The sequence below is a fragment of the Cryptotermes secundus genome, unplaced genomic scaffold (assembly GCF_002891405.2).
Source record: "Cryptotermes secundus unplaced genomic scaffold, Csec_1.0 scaffold540, whole genome shotgun sequence".
Classification (NCBI taxonomy): domain Eukaryota; kingdom Metazoa; phylum Arthropoda; class Insecta; order Blattodea; family Kalotermitidae; genus Cryptotermes; species Cryptotermes secundus.
The window spans coordinates 139,930-163,129 of NW_019742447.1; the positions used below are offsets into that span (position 1 = coordinate 139,930).

Genomic DNA, 23,200 nt, shown 5'->3' on the forward strand with positions numbered 1-23,200 from the left:
AAAGGGTGCCGGCGGCTCTTTCCACGAAGCAAAGCAGCCGGGTCGTGAAACTGACCACTCACTTCCATTCAGTGTTGAGGTCAAGAACGGCGGTCCTATACATCCACTCCCACATACGTCGTCACGCCGTAGTGCTTAATTTCTTAAGCACAGGGCCAACTTATTGCCTTTACGCTAAGAGACTGACGCGGAAGGATGAAGAGGAAGTGGCAGTGTACGTGCTGGCATGTTTAGCGGACGGTGTACTGGTACGAGGATATTCATAATTACCGTACTCGGTAAATGAAAGCTCCCGTTTGTTCTGTGCATGTACTCGTAAACACATAAGCACTGGACAAGCAGGCGCAGGTCACTGGTTTACCGCATCTACATACATACTGAAAGTGTACCGAATTATATCTTACGGGTTTTTGTATTTGCAGGTCCTTGGTGACGAGCATCTGCACGACCACCATGTACCTGGCATGCCTTATGATTTCAACTACGCCGTTAAGGACGATTATTACGGCACTGACTACTCGCACAACGCCGTTAGTGACGGAGATGTTGTAAAGGGAGAATACCGCGTGCAACTGCCGGATGGACGACTGCAGATTGTGCGGTATACCGCTGACTGGAAGACTGGATTTCACGCCGACGTTTCCTATGAAGGCCAGGCTTCCTACCCTGACACTAACCGCGGACCATACAACTATCCGGGGCCCAGTAGTAGTGGTGGTGGTGGCGGTGGTGGCCCTTCTGCAACATACGGTCCCCCCGGACCATCCAGCTCTGGCTATTGAATCTAACGTCCCTGATACTGAACCGTCGCAGCAGCATTCACTCAGAAATACAAGAGCCATGGATTTATACTGATTCCCATTTTAACGCTCGCGTACTCTGTCCACAGTTCATTAAATCACTGAGAATGGAACTCAAGCAGGAGTGCTTGTTAACATAGCAACCCGGTGACTCGAACCCTAGATTCTTGTTCAGTATTTAATGGCAGCAGAAAGCAAAGAAGAGGATTTATGACGAAGTCTAAAGGTGGGACTTAATACAGGTATATGAATCTGAACAGATTAATTTTAGGGAATAGAATTCATTCCTGATCTGATGTCAGTTAACAACCTACCATCGAACCCTCTTTACCACAGATAATATACTCGTAATATTTTCTACGTGTCAGGTACTCCGAAGTTACAGAAATCATTTAAGTGGGTTAATTTGCTGGACAGTATCTATAAAGTCCCATATGTTATTTGGATTTTTAGTAGGTTTCCTAGAAACTTCAATAATGATTCAATCTCTCCAAATACATTGATCAATATTTCACGTAAACACCTCTCTGAAGAATAATGTTCAGTTGATCTGAGACTAATACATTAAAGTTAACGTTTCATTTATGCAGTTCTACTTCTCTGAAATGGAGATCAAAATTACAAAAGAATGATGACTTTAACTCACAGTGTCATCGTCTTTAACTTAATATTAGTCGAAGAATGTCGTCTTCTGGGATGTGAGAATTAAATCTTGTGTGAACCGACGTTTCGGAGGAACGTATCGCCGCCATCTTCCGGGCAGAAAAACACGACAGCGAGGAAGCTGGAGCCACCTGCTTACGCTGGTTCCTCCCTTGCGGATTTTCTGCCCTGAATATGGAGGCGATACGTTCCTCCGAAACGGCGCCACACCCAAGAAGACAACATTATTCATAGTCACCGGTGTGAAAACCTCAAATCTTACATTGATATTAGTCCTACTTGCAGGAAGGTTTTTCATTCATATTTATAATTGTGTGGATATACAGACTTCTTAGGTATTTCTCAGATTCATGTCACCAGAAAACTGCTCTAAATATTCATTTCTGTCTTCACGGAAGTTTCACTTTAATGCTGGCAATACAGCTTTATGGCAATACGATAATGATTTTAATATGTTACTAAATATTTATTTCTCCTTCCGTTTTAAAAATAGCAATTTCTTCTATGGTAACACATAGGAATCTACTTATTATAACATAAAATATATAAACCTACATAGAAGCCTATTAATTTTACATTAACAGGAAAAAGTAAACATGCATTTCAGCTGTAGGTTTATTCAACACAAGCATCAATTTTGTAATAAAATCAGTGGTATCATGCAAACTTGGCTAATTTAAAATCTTCCACAAGATGTTATATTTGTAAAATAAAACTGTTATACCTATATACTGTAATAAAAATAAACTGGTCATATGATCAGAGTAGACAGGAATGTATTTTTATATTAACTCCACATGTGTCTAATTTTGTATGTGTTAAATATTACTGTATATATGACATTTTTGTTTTAACTGTAAACAAAATAAATAGCACATTTGTCGCCTCAGGCAATTAACAGTATAAACTGAAAAGTAATATTGTACTTAAAAAATTAAACAACCTATTACCACCAGTTTGAAAAATACATTTTAATGAAATTGTTAAAGAAAGCCTGTTCCTCCAAACAAAAGTTTGCTCATCCTTTCTCATTTTCGTGTCCGTGATGAATACGTACCTGCTTTTATTACATTTTTCTTAGAATTGCAACATAGTCAGAAGCACCATATCAATATAGAATTGCAACATGGTCAGAAGCACCACATCAATATAGAATTGCAACATAGTCAGAAGCATCACATCAATATAGAATTGCTACATAGTCAGAAGTACCATATCAATATAGAATTGCAACATAGTCAGAAGCACCATATCAATATAGAATTGCTACATAGTCAGAAGCACCATATCAATATAGAATTGCAACATAGTCAGAAGCACCACATCAATATAGAATTGCAACATAGTCAGAAGCACCACATCAATATAGAATTGCTACATAGTCAGAAGCACCATATCAATATAGAATTGCAACATAGTCAGAAGCATCACATCAATATAGAATTGCAACATGGTCAGTTATACCACGTATTTCATATTCACGTTCCATTTCTTGTCTCTAAGTACACCAGAGTAGACTCTGGGAAGAAAAATAAATTGAGACGTCCCAATACGCAAGTGCATTAAACAATGTTGCTGTGGAATGCCGAACCACCACCCGCGGTTCCATGGCAGAGCGTAACGGAATGTTAGAATATATGAGGGGTAGGCCTTCTCGGCCCTTGCACCGCGACCTTAGGTCTATTGTGCTTCAACGGAATGTTAACTGTGAGACCAGTTCACTGAAGAAACTAAAATGCAAAGGATTCCAATGATTTCAACTATGAGATCTATAGACGACAAAATTCAACATTCTTAGAAAAATTTACACTAAGATACAATTCTAATTCAGTCTGTATTCTATTTGAATTCCACGTTTTCCTTCAATATTATTAATGACATAACAAAGGTATGAAACTTGCATTAAACTACGATACGTGTCTTCTCATCTGCTGTACAAAAACATAAAAATTAGAATATACAAAACTATAAATTTGCCTGTGCTTCTGTATGGGTGTGAAACTCGGTTTCTGACATTAAGGTAGGAACACAGACTGAGGGTGTTTGAGAACAGGGTGTTGAGGAGAATATTTGGACCTAAGAGAGACGAAGTGACAGGAGGTTGGAGAAAACTGCTTCATAAGGAGCTTCATAACTTGTACTATTCTCCAAGTATAATTAGAATGATCAAGTCAAGGAGGTTGAGGTGGGCAGGTCATGTAGCACAAATGGGGGAGACGAGAAATGCATGTAAGATATTGGTGGGGAAAGCCAGAAGGAACTCTTCTGGCTCCCATCTTCCACTGGGAAGACAAAGACGTAGGTGGGTGGACAATAGTAAAATAGATCTTAGAGAGATACGATGGGATGGTATTTATTGGTTTGATCTGGCTCAGGATAGGGACCAGTGGAGGGTTCTTGTGAACACGGTAATAAACCTTCGGGTTCCATAAAATGCTGGGAAATTCTTGAGTAGCTGCAGAATTGTGGCTCCTCCAGAAAGGCTCAGCTCCATGAGTAAGTAATAATATATTTCTCTCCAGATAGATTCTGTAGTTTCTCCTCAAAATGGGTCACGACTTCTTCCCTCCACTCATCTTATCTGCACCGTTAACCTTTTTTCCGCCATGCAATCGTATTTCGGCCCGGGGGCCGCGTGTCCTGAAAGACGTATCGTGTCGTTTTCCTCAGTCACGCCAAGCAAACGTCAGAGTAGTGTTTTGAAACGGGCTACGAATGCTTCTTTCAAAATAATCTTCAATTCATCATCCGTAAGTCATCGCAATATTTGGCACTAAATTGGCCTAACCTAGGAAGCTAAATCGGTGTCGTTAAATAAATAATCGATCAGCCCTCATACTCAATCTCGACTGGACAATATGTCGGTTGTGGTCTATTGTTTCGGATTCAGTATGGAATTTAAACCCTATGAAGATATGCTTCAACCTTGACATTGAAATTTATTCCGATACAAATAAATTCATCAGCACGCTTCTGACACTACACGCAGTTCCCCTTTTTGCAGACTTTCTCTTCACATAATTTGAAACACAAAAAGAAATTGTGAACTATGCATTTTTCTTCGCTTCGCTGCTCAAAAGAATTCCTGAAGGATACACCAAATAATAGAAAAGTACAAATAGAGCTATTTGCAGTGTGAAAACCCTCGCTATTATTTCAGCGTTTGCAGAAAGTTATGTTTCGTAGTGAGAGAAGGCTGAAGATGCGAAGTCAAGTATTCCTACTGCAATAATAACCTTTCTGTTCGTGATGGGAGACATAATCCCACAGTCTTTCTTTAACAACGATCCTATTTGACTTTTGCTGTTTACTTTTCAGTGAACCTGGCCTCGCCACACTCAGTGATCTTTATTCAGATGTCTCTGACCTGAGAGCGATAGGCTGTTCTAAAACAAGCGACACGGAGACCTGGACACATACACAGCACATATACAAAGAAAAGTAGAATATGTGATAATATTATAATTATATCGGGTTCCATATTTTGCTGAGAGTTTTTTCACTAACTGAACAACTATTAGATTCTCAAGAAATAATGTGATAATGTGTCCTATGGAGTTAGTTTCATTAGATCATAACCATAACATTCAAAGTTTCATGGCTGTGAAGATTTAGATCGTGATGATTGTAACACCTACCCTGAAGATGGAGGCAGCATACTTTTCTGAAACATTAGTAACCACATACGAGATTATATGGTTACACAATCCAGAAAATCGCAATTTAGATATCAAAATTGCTTTCAGTCTCTGTTGTCAGTGTAATCGTTTATATTTGCGGTAAATGCAATTCTTTCCGAACTGATCTACACGCATATAAATGCACGTCAAAACAAGCTGTAATTGCAAAGTGCAGCAGGCCACAGTATACACTTTATAGTCAAAATGTGTTTAATTCCTTCGAAGAAAAATTATTTTAGCAAGTAGCATACTGGATGGGTGTTGTAAAAGTGGGACATAATTTTCCACACTACTGTGACGTGAATGCTGAAAGCCGGGATATTGGAGACAAAGCCAGACGTCCATTTCTGAGCAACGGAGGGAAATCACGTTCCCGTTACAAAGTATAGCAGCGATCATGTCGTTAACAAGTAAGAAGTTGTAAACTGTTAGCAACGAAACAGTCGCTTGGGAATGAATACATGCTTTTGTAGACAACGCATTCTGGAAACACAGTAAGGGAACCCTTGGACGCGGTGTCTCCTGTCGCGGCCGCCTAGCAATTAGAAATGGAGCAGAGATCCAGAATTCAGGAGACTCGAGACCAGTCCGAGATATAGACAACATTAAGAGATTCCTCATAGAGATTCGTACAACAGACGTCGTTCAGGATTTCAATGTGTGAGCTGTTATAATCAACTGTAATTGTAATAGAGACGTCCAATAAATCCAGTCATCAAATATAAAACCCACGATCATTAGTCACTCTAACCCCGTATATGTGATAATATCATGTCAAAATGTTAAGTATGAAAGTACTGTACAGATTATATCCACTTCCACAGGGTTAATACGGTATTGTAATGTGATGTACGTATGTAAGGGGTGGGCCATAAAAACCGGCCCCGCACTGCGACCTTCAATGACCTATTGTGCTTCCTCTTGGATTACCCCTTTATTAATCCAACACTTTTAATAAAGTGTAGGGCCCTGCTTATGGGGGCGTCATATAGGTCACTTGGTTCCATAAAAAAACTGACCCAAGTGACAAAAACTTAAATAAGCTATGGCCTCAAAATCGCACCGGATGCGTGCGGCTGATTTAATACGGTATTTATATGAATACACACCATGAAATGAAAATGATTTTTCATTCCACGCTTATTTCAATATTATCCACGACTTTTATGTACCCCACATCCTGAAATCTTCGTTACAACGACGTGTGTAACTGACGGTAAGCTGAGTATTACAGAGCACGGTGAACTGTACCACATGAGAGCAGATTAACTATGCCGCGTGTCCTGAATTCCTTTCGCTACAAAAGCTTCTTGCAGACCTATTATTTTCCATGACCAACAAGTAGGACATAGCCTGCTGTATGAAAATGAAATGCTATTTCATTATTACCACGTTTTCTTCTGTCTGCCGTAGGCTCCATCACAGTTCGTTGTCTTCCCTGTTGCAATTGAAAAGCACGACCTTAAAGTCAAAACCACGGAGGATGTTACGTCATATTCTGTACCGCAATATTGCAACTTCTGAAACCTCGAGAAATAACGTGTCAGTTACAGAGTGTGGCTTTCATTTCGTAGCTTCTACGTCTTGCTGCAGTGATGTTAAATTGCGCCTTGCTTCCGTTCATAGGTCTATTAAATTATCTTCAATTAAAATTCCGTTATAATGACATATTTATTGTCTAAGAATGGAAATATTTCTTGAAAATATGGGTATAAAATTAATAATAAATAAGCTTACTGCATGAAGAAATTAAGACGTAATTTAATAAGATGTAATAGTAGAGAATAGAGAAGCTTAAAAACGTAAATTTTCTTCATTGCGTAAGGAAAACGAAGTATACGATATGTAAGATTTGAGGCTTTCACGGCGGTGACTATGAAGAAAGCAGTCTTCTGGGATTTGGCACCGTGTATATGTGGTGTTAACCGACGTTTCGGAGGAACGTATCGCCTCCATCTTCAGGGTAGAAGGAAAAATATATAGAAGNTCATTGCGGCTATAGTTAACACACATCACAACCCCCTTCATTATAATCTGTCCGAGTATTCTTTGAATTTCTCTAGAATACAAAGCGAAACGGTCGCTGTGCTGTAGCCATACAGGAATCTGATCATAGTAATAAGTAAAAAGTAGAAGTTGTTCCTGTGCTTAAGTAATTAAGCACCATGCCATGAAGACATATGGGGAATGGTTGAATAGATGCACGTTTGCTTGACCTCGGCACTAGATGGAGGTGAATGCTTAGCTTCACGCTCCGGCCGCTTTATCCCCGCTACCCATTGGGTAGGAGCCTGGGTGGACCCCAGAGCCGGTATGGACGCTGTGGAGAGAAGAAAATTCTTGACGCTATCGGAACTCGAACTCCGACCCTCGGTCGTCTAGGCCGTAGCCAGTAGCTATACCGACTGCACTACTCCGGCTCATCATAGTAATATGGAAATCGTGGCCTCGCCATAGCTCAAGCGGTTAGTCACTGGCTACCCACCGCGGCTGCTAGGGTTCGATCCCGGGATGTTCAAGTGGGATTTGTGGTGGTCAAAGTGGCGCTGGGGCGGGTTTCCTCCGAGTACTTCGGTTTCCCCTCCCAATCTTCATTCCACCAAATTCTCCATCAGTATAATCACTAGGGGCAGGTACAATAGGCCAATCAGTGGCCGCCGTGCCGAGTGGACCCAGTTGGACTCCATCCCCCACTAAGCGAAGCACAAGCAATAAGGCAATCATAGTTAAAACTGGACAGCAGAAAGAAGAGCTACGCAGTAAGCATAATTTTACGAATTAAAAGGTGTAAAAATACCGAACATGTTTCACAAAATAATTCAGTAGCTAAACGTTTCAACGCATCATCTCGAAAGTATAAACTTACCATCAGTCCCAGACCTAACGAAACGCATTTAGACTAAGGAACGACATGGCCTTACACACCCGCATATGTAAATTCGGTGAGAAGAGAAAGGAAGGGAAATGAACTATATAACAATGTGCAAAATTCCTACATATGACCACATGAATTAGGAGAAAATGGAAAGATCATGAGTTTCCACGTTTGGAAAACTTTGGAAAGATGTTCTTTTCTAGAACAAATATTCATATAGAAAACCTTCTGCAGATATGCCATTATTGGCTTCAAGCCCTACTTGCGAAGTAAAATGAAAACGTTCTATGTCAAGCATGTCCAACGAGTCGATCGCGGGACGATTTAGTCGATCTCATAGGCCTATAAGGAAATAATACGTGAAGAGCATGTAAATTTACTTGTAATATAATATGATTATATTCAGATTTTGAAGGGAAAATATGTATTAAAGTAGTCTGTACTTTCAATGTATGTTGCTTTTACAACAAACATCATGTGTCGTGTTATTTTTACCAATATTTTTGCTTAAAGCGAGGTACGACGGTAGGAGGGGGTGGTAGATCACTGGCAGTTTTGACTTTAAAAATTCGATCACTACCTGTTTGAAGTTGGACATGCCTGTTATATGTGATGCATGTGCATTATCTGTCACTCACAGAAGGCTTTTAGCAATCGCAGCCTTCCTGCACGCCATCCCATAAACATACAGACATTGTTCTGGAGCTTTTCCTGTCCAATGCTGAGATCACTGATTCGCTTTCTTCTACATGACAATTATCAGAGTGCGAGAAACGAAGAAGAATAATGACCATTTATAGCACGTCAGAACCAGAATTCAGAGAAATTATTTTTCTTTTCACATACACAATTATAAACAGCTACAAAAGGAGCACGACACACGTTTCCACATTTTGTACACTACCTTGTCCAACAGTTTCGATTCGCAACGGATTATCACCGTCATCATCATTATCATCATCAAAGTGAGATGCTGAGACATTGGAACAAATTCACGTCACGTTTGCGTTACTTTAAACTCGTAATTACTGAGAGACCAGAAGGAAGTCTGCAGAGTAAAAGTTAAATGGGCAGACTTCCCCACATGATTTGCAGATCTGTGTTCTAATTATTTCGGGTGGCGGGTGCAGAAGTGCTGAGGAGAACAACTCAGTATTCGTCTCTAGACAATGGTTCGAACTGCGGGCTCCTAAATTTGGCAAACCGACTTCTCGATTGCTCAAACACATACCTGTACTCTTGCCTTATGAAAGCCTCTATCTACCTGTGGTTCTACAGCCCTTTGCTGGACCTTGGAAGTTTCTTCAGTTTCTCTGTCCTATCGGCAGGACTCCCCGGACGAGGCATCAGTCCATCGCAAGGTAGCTGTCTACACACAGACATCAATGACTCAAGTGGGATTCGAACATACGATCCCAGTGCTTGAGCGGATGAAGAATGTTCATGTCTTAGACGGTGCGGCCACTGATACAGGCTAGTATACCTGACTGAATAGGGTCTTTAATTTATTTTAATTAACATTGTGCCTATTTCCTCAGTAGTTAGTGTCTCAGAACGGTCAAAGTAAAATGGCTGTACTACACAGGCCCTAGAGTACAGCCAGAGGCATTATGAACCAATTGAATAGTAGCGGCTTTTCTTTGTTTAAATAAATCAGGCACGTCGTAAAGCAAACGAAATAGGTAAATTGAGAAAACCATTCTTAAATAATATACGTATAATAACTGTGTGCAAAATAAAATGAGCAAATCGGAATATATGGACATATATGATTTAAATCTTCGACAAGAGAGCAACAGATTTTTATTCAAAATCTCATTATGAAAGCAAGAAACTGATAGTGTATTCATTCTACACGATACTGAGCTGCAGAGGTTATATGTATCCAGCTTAACTCCACTTTCTCGAGTTCGGTAGTCCGGGTTATGGTCTCATCGCGGTTATCGACGTTTGGGAGAAGCCACGAATCCCAACTGCACTCACTTCTATCTTGAAAGGGACACAACAGGGTCCTTCGATACGTACGTTGGTTATCATCCAAGCCTCTATACGTATCTTCACCCACAATACTACAATCTACAATATCACGGCCTTTAGAGCTTCAAATCTCGTAATTTCAGTCTGCGAATTACTTATCTTTCTGTCTCACACTTTCACGTGTTCACTTTCAAGAACCTTATTTGTTTGTGTGAATGCATCATTTTGTGTGTATGTATGTATGTATGTAATTACGTATGAGATACTGCACGAAGAGACATAGTTCGTAGATGGAATTTCAGTGATACCGACTGAATAATTGTAAACGTCTTTCAATGAACTATTGAAGTATTTGTCATGTTCCAGAAACAGCATTAGTACACTGGGAGACGACAGCAATAGTTCTGCCTTCTGGTATATAACACCGTGTAGCCCGTTGCAAACCAGCCAAAGTTTCGGAGGAACATGTCGCCTTTACCTTCAGAATCGAAGAATAAACAAGGCACCTTATTTGTGCTAGTCTCGTGCTTGGATTTTTCTTCGGCCCTGAAGATGGAGGCGACATGTTCTTCCGAAATGTCGGTTTATTTCAACGCATTATATGACCTCATTTCCCAGAAACCAGTACTCCTCATAATCGCCCCTGTGAGGACCTAAAATTCTATACACGTTAAGAGATTAAAGAACGAAAACCAACATAATTCCAAATTGCACGCCATTTACTAATAAATTATTTTCGCATGTAAAAGGTAAAGTTGTCCCTGTGCTTAACTATTTAAACATTATGCCATTACGGCGTACCTACATTTTCTTGATTTCGGCGCTAGTTGGAAATGAGTGGTCAGCCTCACGCCCTTACCGTTTTACTTCCGGGAAAAGAGCCCCGGATACCCATTAGATAAGGAGTTGGGTGGACCCCAGAGCCAGTCTGGACGACTTGGAGAAGAGAAATTTCTTGCCTCCACCGGGATTCGAACTCCGACTCCTCGATCGTCCAGCCCGTAGTCAGTCGCTATACCGACAACATTATGCCGGCTCCTTATTTTCGCATGTTACGTTTAGAAACTGAATATGACTAACAGAGAAGGCAGCAACCTCAACGAAGAGAAACATTTTCGCGACATAGAAACACTGGATTGAAATAAAGGATGTCCATCACTTTCTTGGCCAAGACGAATTTGAAGAACCCGCTTTGCTAAGCTCGTATACAATGCTTATGATTCAGTTTCTTACAACTTGAATTTTTCCCCAGTTGGACGATTTCAAACATGAAATGAGACTGCTCATATTAGTCCATATTTGTTGCTGTTTGGAGATGGCGCTTTGTTGCCTTCACGCCTTACAGAATGCGATGTGTCTCATTCTAAACAGTCTACCTCAAGAATATCAACGCAAACCTTTCATAAGCCTATAAAATACATACGTTTGTCATATTTATTTTTTTTCCTCTCGCTCCCACTGCGGAGAATAGGGCTGATTTATCTGTTTCACTGTACACTTTTACAGACCGTAGGACGCCTTGGACGGGTGATGAGCTCGTCGCGAGGCCTCTACCTAAACACAGGACAACGCAAACAGAATACACAAACACACACACAGCAAACGTCCATTCAAATCCACGATCCCGGCTTCCGAGCGAGCGAAGACAGTACATGACTTAGATCGCTCGGCTACCTTGGCCGGCCACATTTAATTACCTTATTACAAGCATGGAACCTCGTACACCACGCGATGTCGGTCACAGTGGCCGCGCGGTCTGAGGTATGAACTGTCTTCGCTAGCTCTGGCGCTGGGATCTTGGGTTCGGATCCCACTCAAGGCATGGATGGCTGTGTGCGTTTTTTTCTGTGTGTAGGTAGCGGCATTGCGACAGCCTGATCCCCCGCCCAAGGGGTCATACCGATTGGGTATGGATTAAGAAATTAAAGAAAGAGGCCAAGGCCCACAAGGGCTGTAGAGCCGTGGATGGATGGATGGATGGATGGAGTCACTTTCATATGGGAAATGTATACTTACTAAAAAGGAAGATTTATAATACTACTTCTTCTTCTTTACTCGGGACACAACCCTGTGTGGGTCTTGGCCTCCTCCATCGGTTTGGTAACAGGAATTTTTTCTGAGGTGGGGTCTGAAGCCCCACGACCAATCCCCATCCTAGAAGATCGGGAGCTACACTTTGACCTGTCTGGCACGGAATGAGCCTATCGGAGTTTATCTCAGGGGCACTGGAGTGCGCAAACCTCCTCACCACGACACGGCGATAGTCCTCGAGGCGGTCTTATTTATTGTTAAAAGAGTTATGACACTGAACTCGTATATTTCGGAAGTTACTCCATAATAAGTAACATTTGTGTATCTATGTACGCCATGGCGTCTCTACATCAACTGAAGGCTCAGTTTGATATAAGCAGAGAATTTCGGTGCTAGAATGTTTTAATGACATTACACTTCCTCCACGTATATCTCGTTTCACTAAATCATTGTTTCGCCTACATCTTTCACTTGTGATTTCAGAAGATGACAATAAACACTTCAGATGAATGCAAATGAAATTCTGACAACGGTTATAGTTTACTTGGAACTGAAAAAATCCAAAACAGACTCGTTTGCTTCTAACTGCCTGTATAAATAAATCATAATTTGGCCTTATTTCACCAATTTTCCCAATTATCCTTCACGTTCAGAGTATTCAATATACTTTTGCTTGCTTTTTTTTTATTTTTCTTGGGTGGGATGAGACTGTGTCCACTTGTCACGTGGCCACTGTTTGGTCTACTGTACCTGCCCCGGATGACAGATGATGATGAATGTGGAGCGGTCGGTGGAATGAGAATTGACAGAGTAAACCGAAGTGCCACTTTGTCCACCACAAATCCCACATGACCTGTCCTGAGCTCGGACCCGGGGCGCCGCGGTGGGAAACCGATGACTATCCGCCTTAGCTTGAATTTGTGGCATTTTATAAATTTATAACGAGAGAACTGAAAGGACCAAGGGCTATTAGCTGTAATTTACGACGTCAAGTCTTACAGGAGCCTCCCCGCAGGTCTGCACTCTCCTAGATCGGAGCGACTCAGCAGTCTTCACATTTTTACAGGACTGCTGAGTCGCATCTCATTACACGTCCATAGCCGCTGGCCTGAACAGTGAAGCCGGTTCTCAGTTCATTCATTACTGCAAAGCGAAAACCAGTAGCGTGTGCTTATATCAATCAAAAGACTTCAGATATACATTTCACGTATACTTTTATACCTAAATAATATAAATACAACTCTTAGCATTTAGCACCCCAAGGCCAAGTGATATCTAACAAAACCTTTACAGTCTCTCCGACGATCTGCTTGCCCACTGTTTTCCAAAATTTAACGGAGCAATGCGATATAAACTCCTGGATCTTCCTGAGATACAAATATTCTCCTACCCTCAGCAGTCAGTTTTCATTCTGTTCATATTTACATTTTTACAGTATTTTCAACGGGTGATCTACAGTAAATATTGCTTCTATTAACACGATTCGAAAGATTCTCTTAGTGTTGTTATTCCTATTGAGAGATCTTTCCAGCGACAAAAACACAGGCAATGAAACACTCTAAGGCCGCGCCATAGCTCAAGCGGTTAGTCGCTGGCTTCCCACCGCGGCGGCCCGAGTTCGAGCCCTGGTCTGGTCAAGTGGGATTTGTGGTGGATAAAGTGGNGTGGAATGAGAATTGACAGAGTAAACCGAAGTGCCACTTTGTCCACCACAAATCCCACATGACCTGTCCTGAGCTCGGACCCGGGGCGCCGCGGTGGGAAACCGATGACTATCCGCCTTAGCTTGAATTTGTGGCATTTTATAAATTTATAACGAGAGAACTGAAAGGACCAAGGGCTATTAGCTGTAATTTACGACGTCAAGTCTTACAGGAGCCTCCCCGCAGGTCTGCACTCTCCTAGATCGGAGCGACTCAGCAGTCTTCACATTTTTACAGGACTGCTGAGTCGCATCTCATTACACGTCCATAGCCGCTGGCCTGAACAGTGAAGCCGGTTCTCAGTTCATTCATTACTGCAAAGCGAAAACCAGTAGCGTGTGCTTATATCAATCAAAAGACTTCAGATATACATTTCACGTATACTTTTATACCTAAATAATATAAATACAACTCTTAGCATTTAGCACCCCAAGGCCAAGTGACATCTAACAAAACCTTTACAGTCTCTCCGACGATCTGCTTGCCCACTGTTTTCCAAAATTTAACGGAGCAATGCGATATAAACTCCTGGATCTTCCTGAGATACAAATATTCTCCTACCCTCAGCAGTCAGTTTTCATTCTGTTCATATTTACATTTTTACAGTATTTTCAACGGGTGATCTACAGTAAATATTGCTTCTATTAACACGATTCGAAAGATTCTCTTAGTGTTGTTATTCCTATTGAGAGATCTTTCCAGCGACAAAAACACAGGCAATGAAACACTCTAAGGCCGCGCCATAGCTCAAGCGGTTAGTCGCTGGCTTCCCACCGCGGCGGCCCGAGTTCGATCCCTGGTCTGGTCAAGTGGGATTTGTGGTGGATAAAGTGGGGCTGGGGTAGGTTTTCACCGAGTACTTCGGTTTCCCTTGCCAATCTTCATTCCACCAATTGCTCCACAATCACCCTCACCTATCATCTGGGGCTGGTACAATAGGCCAGAAGTGGCCGCAGTACAAGTGACTTAGTCCCACCCCACTAGCATTAAAAAAATTGACGTCGATCATTCACCGTCTTACGTGCAACACTAAGTTCCACAAAACTTATCACTTTTATTAGTTTAAAAGTTTATTAGATTTTCAGATACACTAGATATTTTGGCCAACATGGCCATCATCGGGTGTTGAAATATGTCTAATGAGGGAGTAGCTGTTTTCCCTTGTTGCTAATACATATGCAACCAGAGTGTTAGCTATATGAATTTTGGACGCTTGTCTCTTTCCTCTTTGCTTAGTCATATATTGGTTCTACGATTAAATTACATTCATATCAGATTAAAATAACACTTATATTAGAGTGATTCAGTAAACTGTTCTCTAGCCTGTTAGCCTTCGTAAGTAGCCACGCTTAACACTGACCCTAAATACTGTCCTTGTCATTTTCATACCATTAGGCTAATATAGGTGTGTGATAGTGACCTTAATACAACAATTGTGTTTCTGGACATGCGATAGTGACCCTAATCTTTGCAACTAAGCATAGATAATTCACAAAGTGACATTTGGTAGTTAACATCGCTACAGTATGAACGAGAATATGAAAACGACTTCACACGTCTTGCAAAATTCTGTTTCCTTAGAAAAGCAAGAGATTGATGCTGAAGAAATAAATTATGTGACATTCATAACAGTCGAATTCATGTTCAAGTAATTTACTACGCTTGCTCACGCTTCTGTTCTGAATACGAGAACACGTTCCTGCGAAATGTTGGTCAGTTTCTACACGACGAAAGAATGTGATATCTCAGAAGACATTCCTCATAGTCACCGCCGTAAAAACCTATTATCTCACTTTAGACAAATATTCGAGAACTGATGTGTTCTAATCTCAGCTGGGTTACTATTTTTGTCTGGTTTCTTGCGTACCTTTTTCCGTGACTCCAGTTACCTTCTGGGATAATAAAATCTTTCTTTCGAAAACCTTGCCTTTTCATCATCAGTGAACACCTGCCAATTCATTAGACTCTTCTTCTTCTTNTTACTACTACCCCACTACCACTACCACTACCACTGCTCCTACTACTACTACCACCACTACCACTGCTGCTACTACTAGTATTACTACTACTGCTGCTACTACTAGTACTACTACCACTGCCGCTGCTGCTACTACTACCACTACCACTGCTACTACTAGTACTACTACTACCACCACTACCACTGCTGCTAGTACTACTACTACTACTACTACCACCACTACCACTGCTGCTGCTACTACTAGTACTACTACTACTACTGCTGCTGCTGCTGTCCTTCTCACTTGGAGTATAGAACATTCGTGAAACGCTATGAGGAATGCCAACAGCACGTGGTGTTCCAAAGCGGTCACACATCCAAACACTAGCCACGTCCAATGTTGCATAACTTCGGTGATCGGACGAGAAACGGCGTTCCCAACATGGTATGACTGTTGGCCATTCGTCTCTTAATAAGCTAAATTTACAAATGAAAACTTCATAATATAAATTAGGAATGAATAAATCACTATAGCCGTGTTGCTGGTGTGAAGATATAAAATTGTGCTTCTCCCCCCCCCCATATTATGAGGAGTCTGACACCGTTTCTGCCAACAGTACATCTATACGGAAGGGAGCATTAAGGGCTGGACATAATGAGAGTTAACTGGCATCTCGCTTTCTGGGCCCTTACCGGAAAAAGCGGACGTAAAGTCTATAAGAATAATGTTGCAGACCCGGAAAAGTAATATTAGTTGATCTGCTACTAAACCGCAAGCAGCACAGGCCCGTCTTTGCAAGCGCAATTCAGTCCAGAACAATTCCATTATTTATTTATCTCTACATTTCGCAGCTTTCTCTAGTGAATGCGAACATATGGACAATCAGACGTACATGAAATGTGATATTAGATTCCTTTTGCAAGAAAATTGAATAGGAAACTGCAGTTTGTATAGCACTTAAGATTTTAAAATCGGTTTCATTGTACGTAAAAATTATTTTAGAAACACTACCCAGAGGCTATGTAAGCCGACTGCTGGAAGACAGATGAAATATAACAAGCTGAAAGAAAGATATGAACCATTTATTGCTACAATTTTATGACTTCTCTCTAAAAATGTCCACAACCGTCGTACTTTTAAAACACTGTATACATTTCCAGTGTGATGGTATGCGTACAGTTCCTGACAAAACCATTCTCAAATTGACACTATGAGCGTAATACAGAGACAATATACGAGTAGAGGATTCTTTTGTAAATTTTCGTTATGCATATTTCTGAACCGTGATGGGAACAATTTCCACCCTTTACATAACTCGATATTTTTAAAAGTTAACTTACTCTGCGATTGTACTATTTTACATTTGCAAGAAGAGCATCTAAATGTAGCATGTAGACAACTGTTACGCAACGTCGGCGAGATAAGAAATTATACAACCTTGTTTCCAAGGCAACAATTTGATGCAACAGTGAGAGTACCGAAGTTCGTTCATGATTGTTGCGAAATAAATCTCAAAATATAAGTTAGACTTAGTGGGAGTACAGGAGGTGAGATGGGACAGAGGTGGCACGGAAAGAGCAGGCGAATATACATTTTTTCTACGGAAAGCGGAAAGAAAATCATCAATTCAGTAGAAATGTTCTTGTACAGAAGAGAATCGTACCGGCAGTTAAGAGGGCAGGCCGGTCACTGTGGCCGCATGAACTGTCTTAGCTCGCTCGAAAGCTAGGATCGCAGGTTCTTTACGTGCGTTTATTCTGCTTGTGTTGTCCTGTGTGCAGGTAACGACCTTGCGACGGGCTGATCTCTCGTCCAAGGAGTTCTACCGTCTGTGTAAAAGAAATTACGAAACTGAAGAAGATGCCAGGGCCCAACAAAAGGCTGTAGAGCCGTTGATGAATGAATGAATGAATGAATGAATGATTTAAAACAGCGGAGTTTGTTAGTGACAGGATGTCGTACATAAATAATAAGAGGTCGCTGGTGAGATATCGTTGTTCTGAATGTTCATAACCCAAGCGAGGATAACATTGATGGCATGAAGGGCAGCTTTTAAGAGGAACTAGAGCAGGCATTCAATGAATTCCTTAAATACCATATGAAAATCTGGTTAGGAGATTTAAATGCCAAAGAAGATGGGGAAGACATTTTCAAACCAACAACTTGGAATGAGAGTTTACACGAAATTAGTAGAGGTAATGTAGTTAGAGTAGTAAACTTTGCCACATCAAAAAATCTGTTTGTCAAAAGTACAGTGTTCCCACATCGTAACATTCATAACTTTACTTTGAAACCTCAAACAGTTAAATTGACAATATATTGATAGAGAAGAGTTGGAAATCAAATGTTCTTGATGTCCGATCGTTGGTCTAGAAGTAGACGCAAAGAAAACTAATAATTATACACTTACGTTGCTGTCTCGTCACCAGAATGTAGGGCTAAATCAAAATATAAAGACGGCCAACACATTCTTTGATCTTTTTTTTTTATTTATTACTTAAATAGCCGTCAGAATTACAGTATTCTATAAGCTATTGTGATAAAATTGGGCTAATAAGCCCGCCTATGACAGGATGAGGATCCTTCAACCGAAGGAGCCTCTGTTTTTCCACTTGAGGTCAATTGGAAGACGTCTTTCCAATCGTCTGTTTTTGGGTTCTTCCAGCAGCGGCTGCATCAATGGATTGATGTGCGTCTCTAGTCGATCATGGTGTTTGCTGCTACGCTCTTGGATTACATCAGAGTTGATTGAGATGCCAAGGTCGTGGTGAAGAGTGTCGCTCGATACATGCCGTGGTGCATCTGTCATTACTCGAAGTATTTTGGACTGGGATCTTTGGATGATGGCGATACTCGACTTTCTGGCACAGCCCCATAGGTCCATATGGGCTTTATCACAGTATTGTATACCAGGATTTTGTTTTCCAGGTTCAGATGGGATTTTCTTCCTAATAGCCAGTATAACTCTTTAATTTTCGCATCGATGTGTTTCCTCTTTTTGACTATGTGTTCTTTCCAATTGAGTGTTTTATCTGAGTGTATTCCCAGATATTCTTTGAAAATGTGGTACAGTTAAAATATTTAGGAAACAACAGTAACACATCAAAATTTGATTCATGAGGAAATTATGAGAGGATTGGATTCGGGTAATGCTTGCTACCATTCAGTCCAGAACCTTATGTCTTCTCGTCTGTTGTCTAAAAACAAAAACAAATACAAAAACTAGAATATACAAAACTACAGTTTCGTCTGTGGTTTTGAATGGATGTAAAACTTAGTCTCTGACATTAAGGGAGGGACATACACTGAGGGTGCTTGAGAGCAGGGTGTTGGGGAGAATATTTGGACCGAAGAGAGATGAAGTGATAGGAGGTTGGAGAAAACTGCATAATGAGGTGCTCCATAAGTTGAACCCCTCTCCAAGTATAATTAGACGGATCATGTCAAAGAGGATAAGATAGGGATAGCATGTAGCACGAATGGGGAGAAGAGGAATGCATAGAGGATATTGGTGGGAAAGGAAGAAGACAACCAGGAAGACCAAAACATAGATGGGTGTGAAATAATAAATGGTTGGGGTGGTATGGACTAGATTGATCTGGCACAGGATAGGGACCAGTGGATGGCACGGTGATTTACCTTCTGGTTCCATAAAATGCTTGGAAGTTTTTGAGCACATGCACAATTGGCAGCTTCTCAGGAAGTGCTCAGCTCCATGAGTGAGTAAAGGAAAAGAGAGTTATTAGTCTGTGGTAGGCGTGTTTAAGGTACTAGTGAAATGTCTGAAACTTGATACGAGAAAGTTGGGTGTTACTCGCGCTAAATTAAGTTTAATTAGCGAGAACATCAACAACAACGCTTCTGCATACTGTGCCCGCATTCGTGATTAGTAATTTGTCTTAGTGAGGCTATTTTTAGATATTTTATTAGGTATATACAGGGTGCCGGTCACGGTAGCCGAGCGGTCTAAGGCATGTACTGTCTTCGCTCGATTTGAAACCGGAATCGTGGGTTCGAATCCCACTCGGGGCATGGATGTCTAGTTTGTGTGTGTGTGTGTGTTTTTCTGTTTTTGTGTACAGGTAGAGGCCTTGCAACGAGCTGATCACCCGCCCAAAGAGTCCTACCGAATGTGTAAGATCTATAAAAACCGAAGTTAACGGAGAAGTTCATGGAGGTAGGCCTAGGCCCACTAAGGCCCTCAGTGCCAAGGAAAAAAAATATATATACAGAATGCCTAAACATGTATACACACTCCAACGTGAGAAATATGTGCTCTATTTATTTGTATATCTTCGGTTCAACTTCGGACATGTCCGTAGAAAACCCGTACTAAAGCACGTTACAGACGCTATCTGGGAGCCGAGATAGCGCATTCGGTATAGCGACTGGCTACGGGCTGGACTACCGTGGGGCGGAGTTCGAGTCCCATTAGGGTCAAGAATTTTCTCTTCTTCGCGTCATCCAGACCGACTCTGGGGCCCACCCATCCTCCTAGCCCTCTAGCCAATGGGTACCGGGGGCCGGCCGGGGCGTGAAGGTGACCACTATCGTCCAACTAGTACCGAGGTCAAGAAAATGTGGATCTATACATTCACTCCCCCATGCGCCTTCATAGCGTAGTGCTTAATTAGTTAAGCACAGGGAAAACTTTTATAGAGGTTATCTAAAGACAGTTTCAGAGTTAAACTGAAGATGCACCAATACATATTTTAGCAGATATGTTGTACAGTGAAGTGTGCATACATTTTCTCAGCTTCTCTGCAGATTACTTATGTTCAGTCAACACGAATAGTTGACAACTTAACTGTTTTGGAACTACTATATACTTCACGAAAACTCTCCGGTTTGCGGTCACTTTGAAATTCTGCCCTACCAACAGCTCGCTTCAGAGGCAGGGAAGGATGTCGCGCACTCTACTGGACTCTCTGCCAACTAGAGAAAAAGAACACGATTTTACCGTGCATTCTGTGCTGCTCTCTGTGCAGCTCGTTGAAACTATTTGCATAATCTAATATGTCAACAACTAGACGAACAAGACCTGTTCTTCGTGATCGTTCGTGACGCTCGTGACCAACCTAACTGCCATACCAGACTCAGTAACGGTGATTCTTTGTGTGTAGCGGTGTCTGACAGGATCATTCTTCGCCTCTTATTTTCCTTACGTACAGAGTTACGTAATTTTGTTACCTTTTAATATGGTATGGATTCACTGGTTAAATTCAATGTCAATAACGATAGGCCATAACATGTTCCCACACTAGAACTGGTGTCACAAGGTAAGTCGACACTCGTTTGTCGCCGTTGATGCAGTGCTTGGACGTGTGAGCTAGAAATATGCAGTATTTATCAGCCATGTGTCAAGTTTCGTTGCGAAATGTGTTGTCAATGCGATCACGCACAAATGAAATTTAGCAGACACTCTTCGGCGAGTTTGAATGTTTTGCTGTGTTATTGTTTATATTTCTTGCGTTACTAAAATATTATTGACACTGATTGATTCTGTCCTTGAGTTCTGGACCGTGTTGATGTGGGTAGTGTTACGAATGTTTCCGAGATACATGCCTCTGGCATCAGGGTCGAAGTGATTAGGTTGTCTCGCTTCGATCCTGTAGATTCAGCCAGTCTGTATCTCCGAAACGTCGGCAACACTGCCGATATCCACAAAGAGCAAAGACCCAAGGACAGATTTAACATGAACACTGAACCACCGTGAACGTCCAAAATCAGTATCTAAGATTAAGCGCTACAAAATTCAAATTTTTTGTTAGTGGTACATGCAGAAAAGGAGCGTGAACAATACATTATTTTACTTTAAATATTAAATATGATTTCTGAAAATAATGCACTTTGCATCTCGATAGGAATATTCTTATTTTAAAAAGCGAATCTATTCAAAATATTTAAGTATACTTTAACTTAATCCCCTTTAAATTTATTGCAGTAGAAAAGTATAAGCCGATCACAGTGGCCAGTCCTTCTAAGGCATGAACCATCTTCGCTCGCTCGAACCATGAGATCGTGGGTTCGAATCCCACACAAGGCATGGATGTTTGGAATGTGTACGTGTTTATTCTGTGTTTGTGTTGTTTTGTGTTTAGGTAGAGGCCTTGCGACGAGCTGATCACTCGTCCAAGGAGTTCTAACGTCTGTAAAAAATGATCATGAAATTGAAAATCAGAGGCCAGGGCCCAAGGGGCTGTAGAGGCAGTGAAAAAAAAAAGAAACGGCCTTGCGAAGGGCTGACCACTTGTGCGAGGAGTCCTACCGTTTGCGTAAAAAGATTACGAAACTGAAGAAGAGGCCAGGGTCCAACAAAGGGCTGTAGAGCCATTGACGAAAGAATGAGAAAATGGGGTAACTAAATCCATTCTCTAGATTGCATTTCTACCGATTTGTCATAAACTGAATTCACGCATGCGTGCTGTAACACTACCATCTCTATTGAAATACAAAGAGTGACAAATGTAAGGTAGACTGCACACCGGCATGCGTCAAGACATGTAACAATCAAGACACGATGTCTGCGACATGACGCAAAGAAAGGAGCATAGGTGAAACAAATGGGATTATGAAAACGGCCGCACACCGGTCTGAGTCATGATGCTGACGAATCATAAATGAAGCAGCGTCTTTTGTCTCGTGTCTTGATGCTTGTCTTGACGCAGTTGGTGTGCGGCCGCCCGAAGACTTCACAGTAACCGACGATGCTGGGCATAAGTCCGCGTAAGGATACCCCAATAGATGCTACACTCCGAACGACCACCTACAAGACTACACGGGAATTCTCCATATACCATATGATGATGCCTNATTAGGTAAATTGAAAAAATCCACTTCATCGGGACTCGAACCAGCGAACTTCTGGCTTCTAACATAGTGCCTCAACCAACTACGCTACCTCGTGCCCCCGATATATAGTAGTTTAACTAATTATATCTAATACCAACATAATTGGACTAAGGAGTAGATAATACCAAGAGTTTAGTTACCAAGCATAATCTTTCATGTTATATAGCCATATTTAAAATATGGATCCATATTAAAAATAAAAAGTTCAGGACCTAAGCAAAAACAATATACCTGATGATGACTCAATAAGGTCGAGACATGTGATGTTTTAAATTTTCTTTAAGATTTTAATGTAAATAATCTCTATTTGTATATTTTATAAGAAACTGTTGCGTCTGCGGATGTAAACATACTCAATGTAGAGATTAATTATAGTAGTTTGGAAGTGTGGAACAGGAGCATATCACAACATGCTACACACGGACGGACAAGACTACCAAACTGCAAGTCAAGTTGAATGAAGCCATGACTAAAAGTGTAATGCAATCTTACTGTAGTTAACAATGGTGGAAGTTACCAGCTGCCTAAGCGGCCTCCGCAGTCTAGGGGTAACGTTCCCATCTCATGACTCAAGGTACGCGGGTTCAAACCCGGCGGAGGTCGTGGAATTTTTAAGGGCGGAAAAATTCAGGGAACAAGTACTCCGGGAGGGACTTGAAGC

The 23,200-nt window shown here is 41.3% G+C and overlaps 2 protein-coding genes and 1 pseudogene across 2 annotated transcripts in view; 2 read left to right on the forward strand and 1 right to left on the reverse strand.

The window, feature by feature from the left end:
* Nucleotides 1–2,410, forward strand: part of LOC111873200 (pro-resilin) — a 43,358-nt gene extending 40,948 nt beyond the window's left edge. The window contains exon 3 of the mRNA XM_023867713.2: nt 423–2,410. Within this exon, the coding sequence (XP_023723481.1) occupies nt 423–782 (360 nt within the window). The 3' untranslated portion in view covers nt 783–2,410. The remainder of the gene's footprint in view (nt 1–422) is intronic.
* A 13,616-nt stretch (nt 2,411–16,026) lies between these two features.
* LOC111873218 lies at nt 16,027–16,145 on the reverse strand (annotated as a pseudogene).
* Nucleotides 16,146–20,752: 4,607 nt separating this feature from the next.
* LOC111873180 (pro-resilin) overlaps nt 20,753–23,200 on the forward strand; it is a 62,979-nt gene continuing 60,531 nt past the window's right edge. Inside the window, exon 1 of the mRNA XM_023867682.2 lies at nt 20,753–20,966. The gene's annotated coding sequence lies outside the window, so the exon portion shown is untranslated. The remainder of the gene's footprint in view (nt 20,967–23,200) is intronic.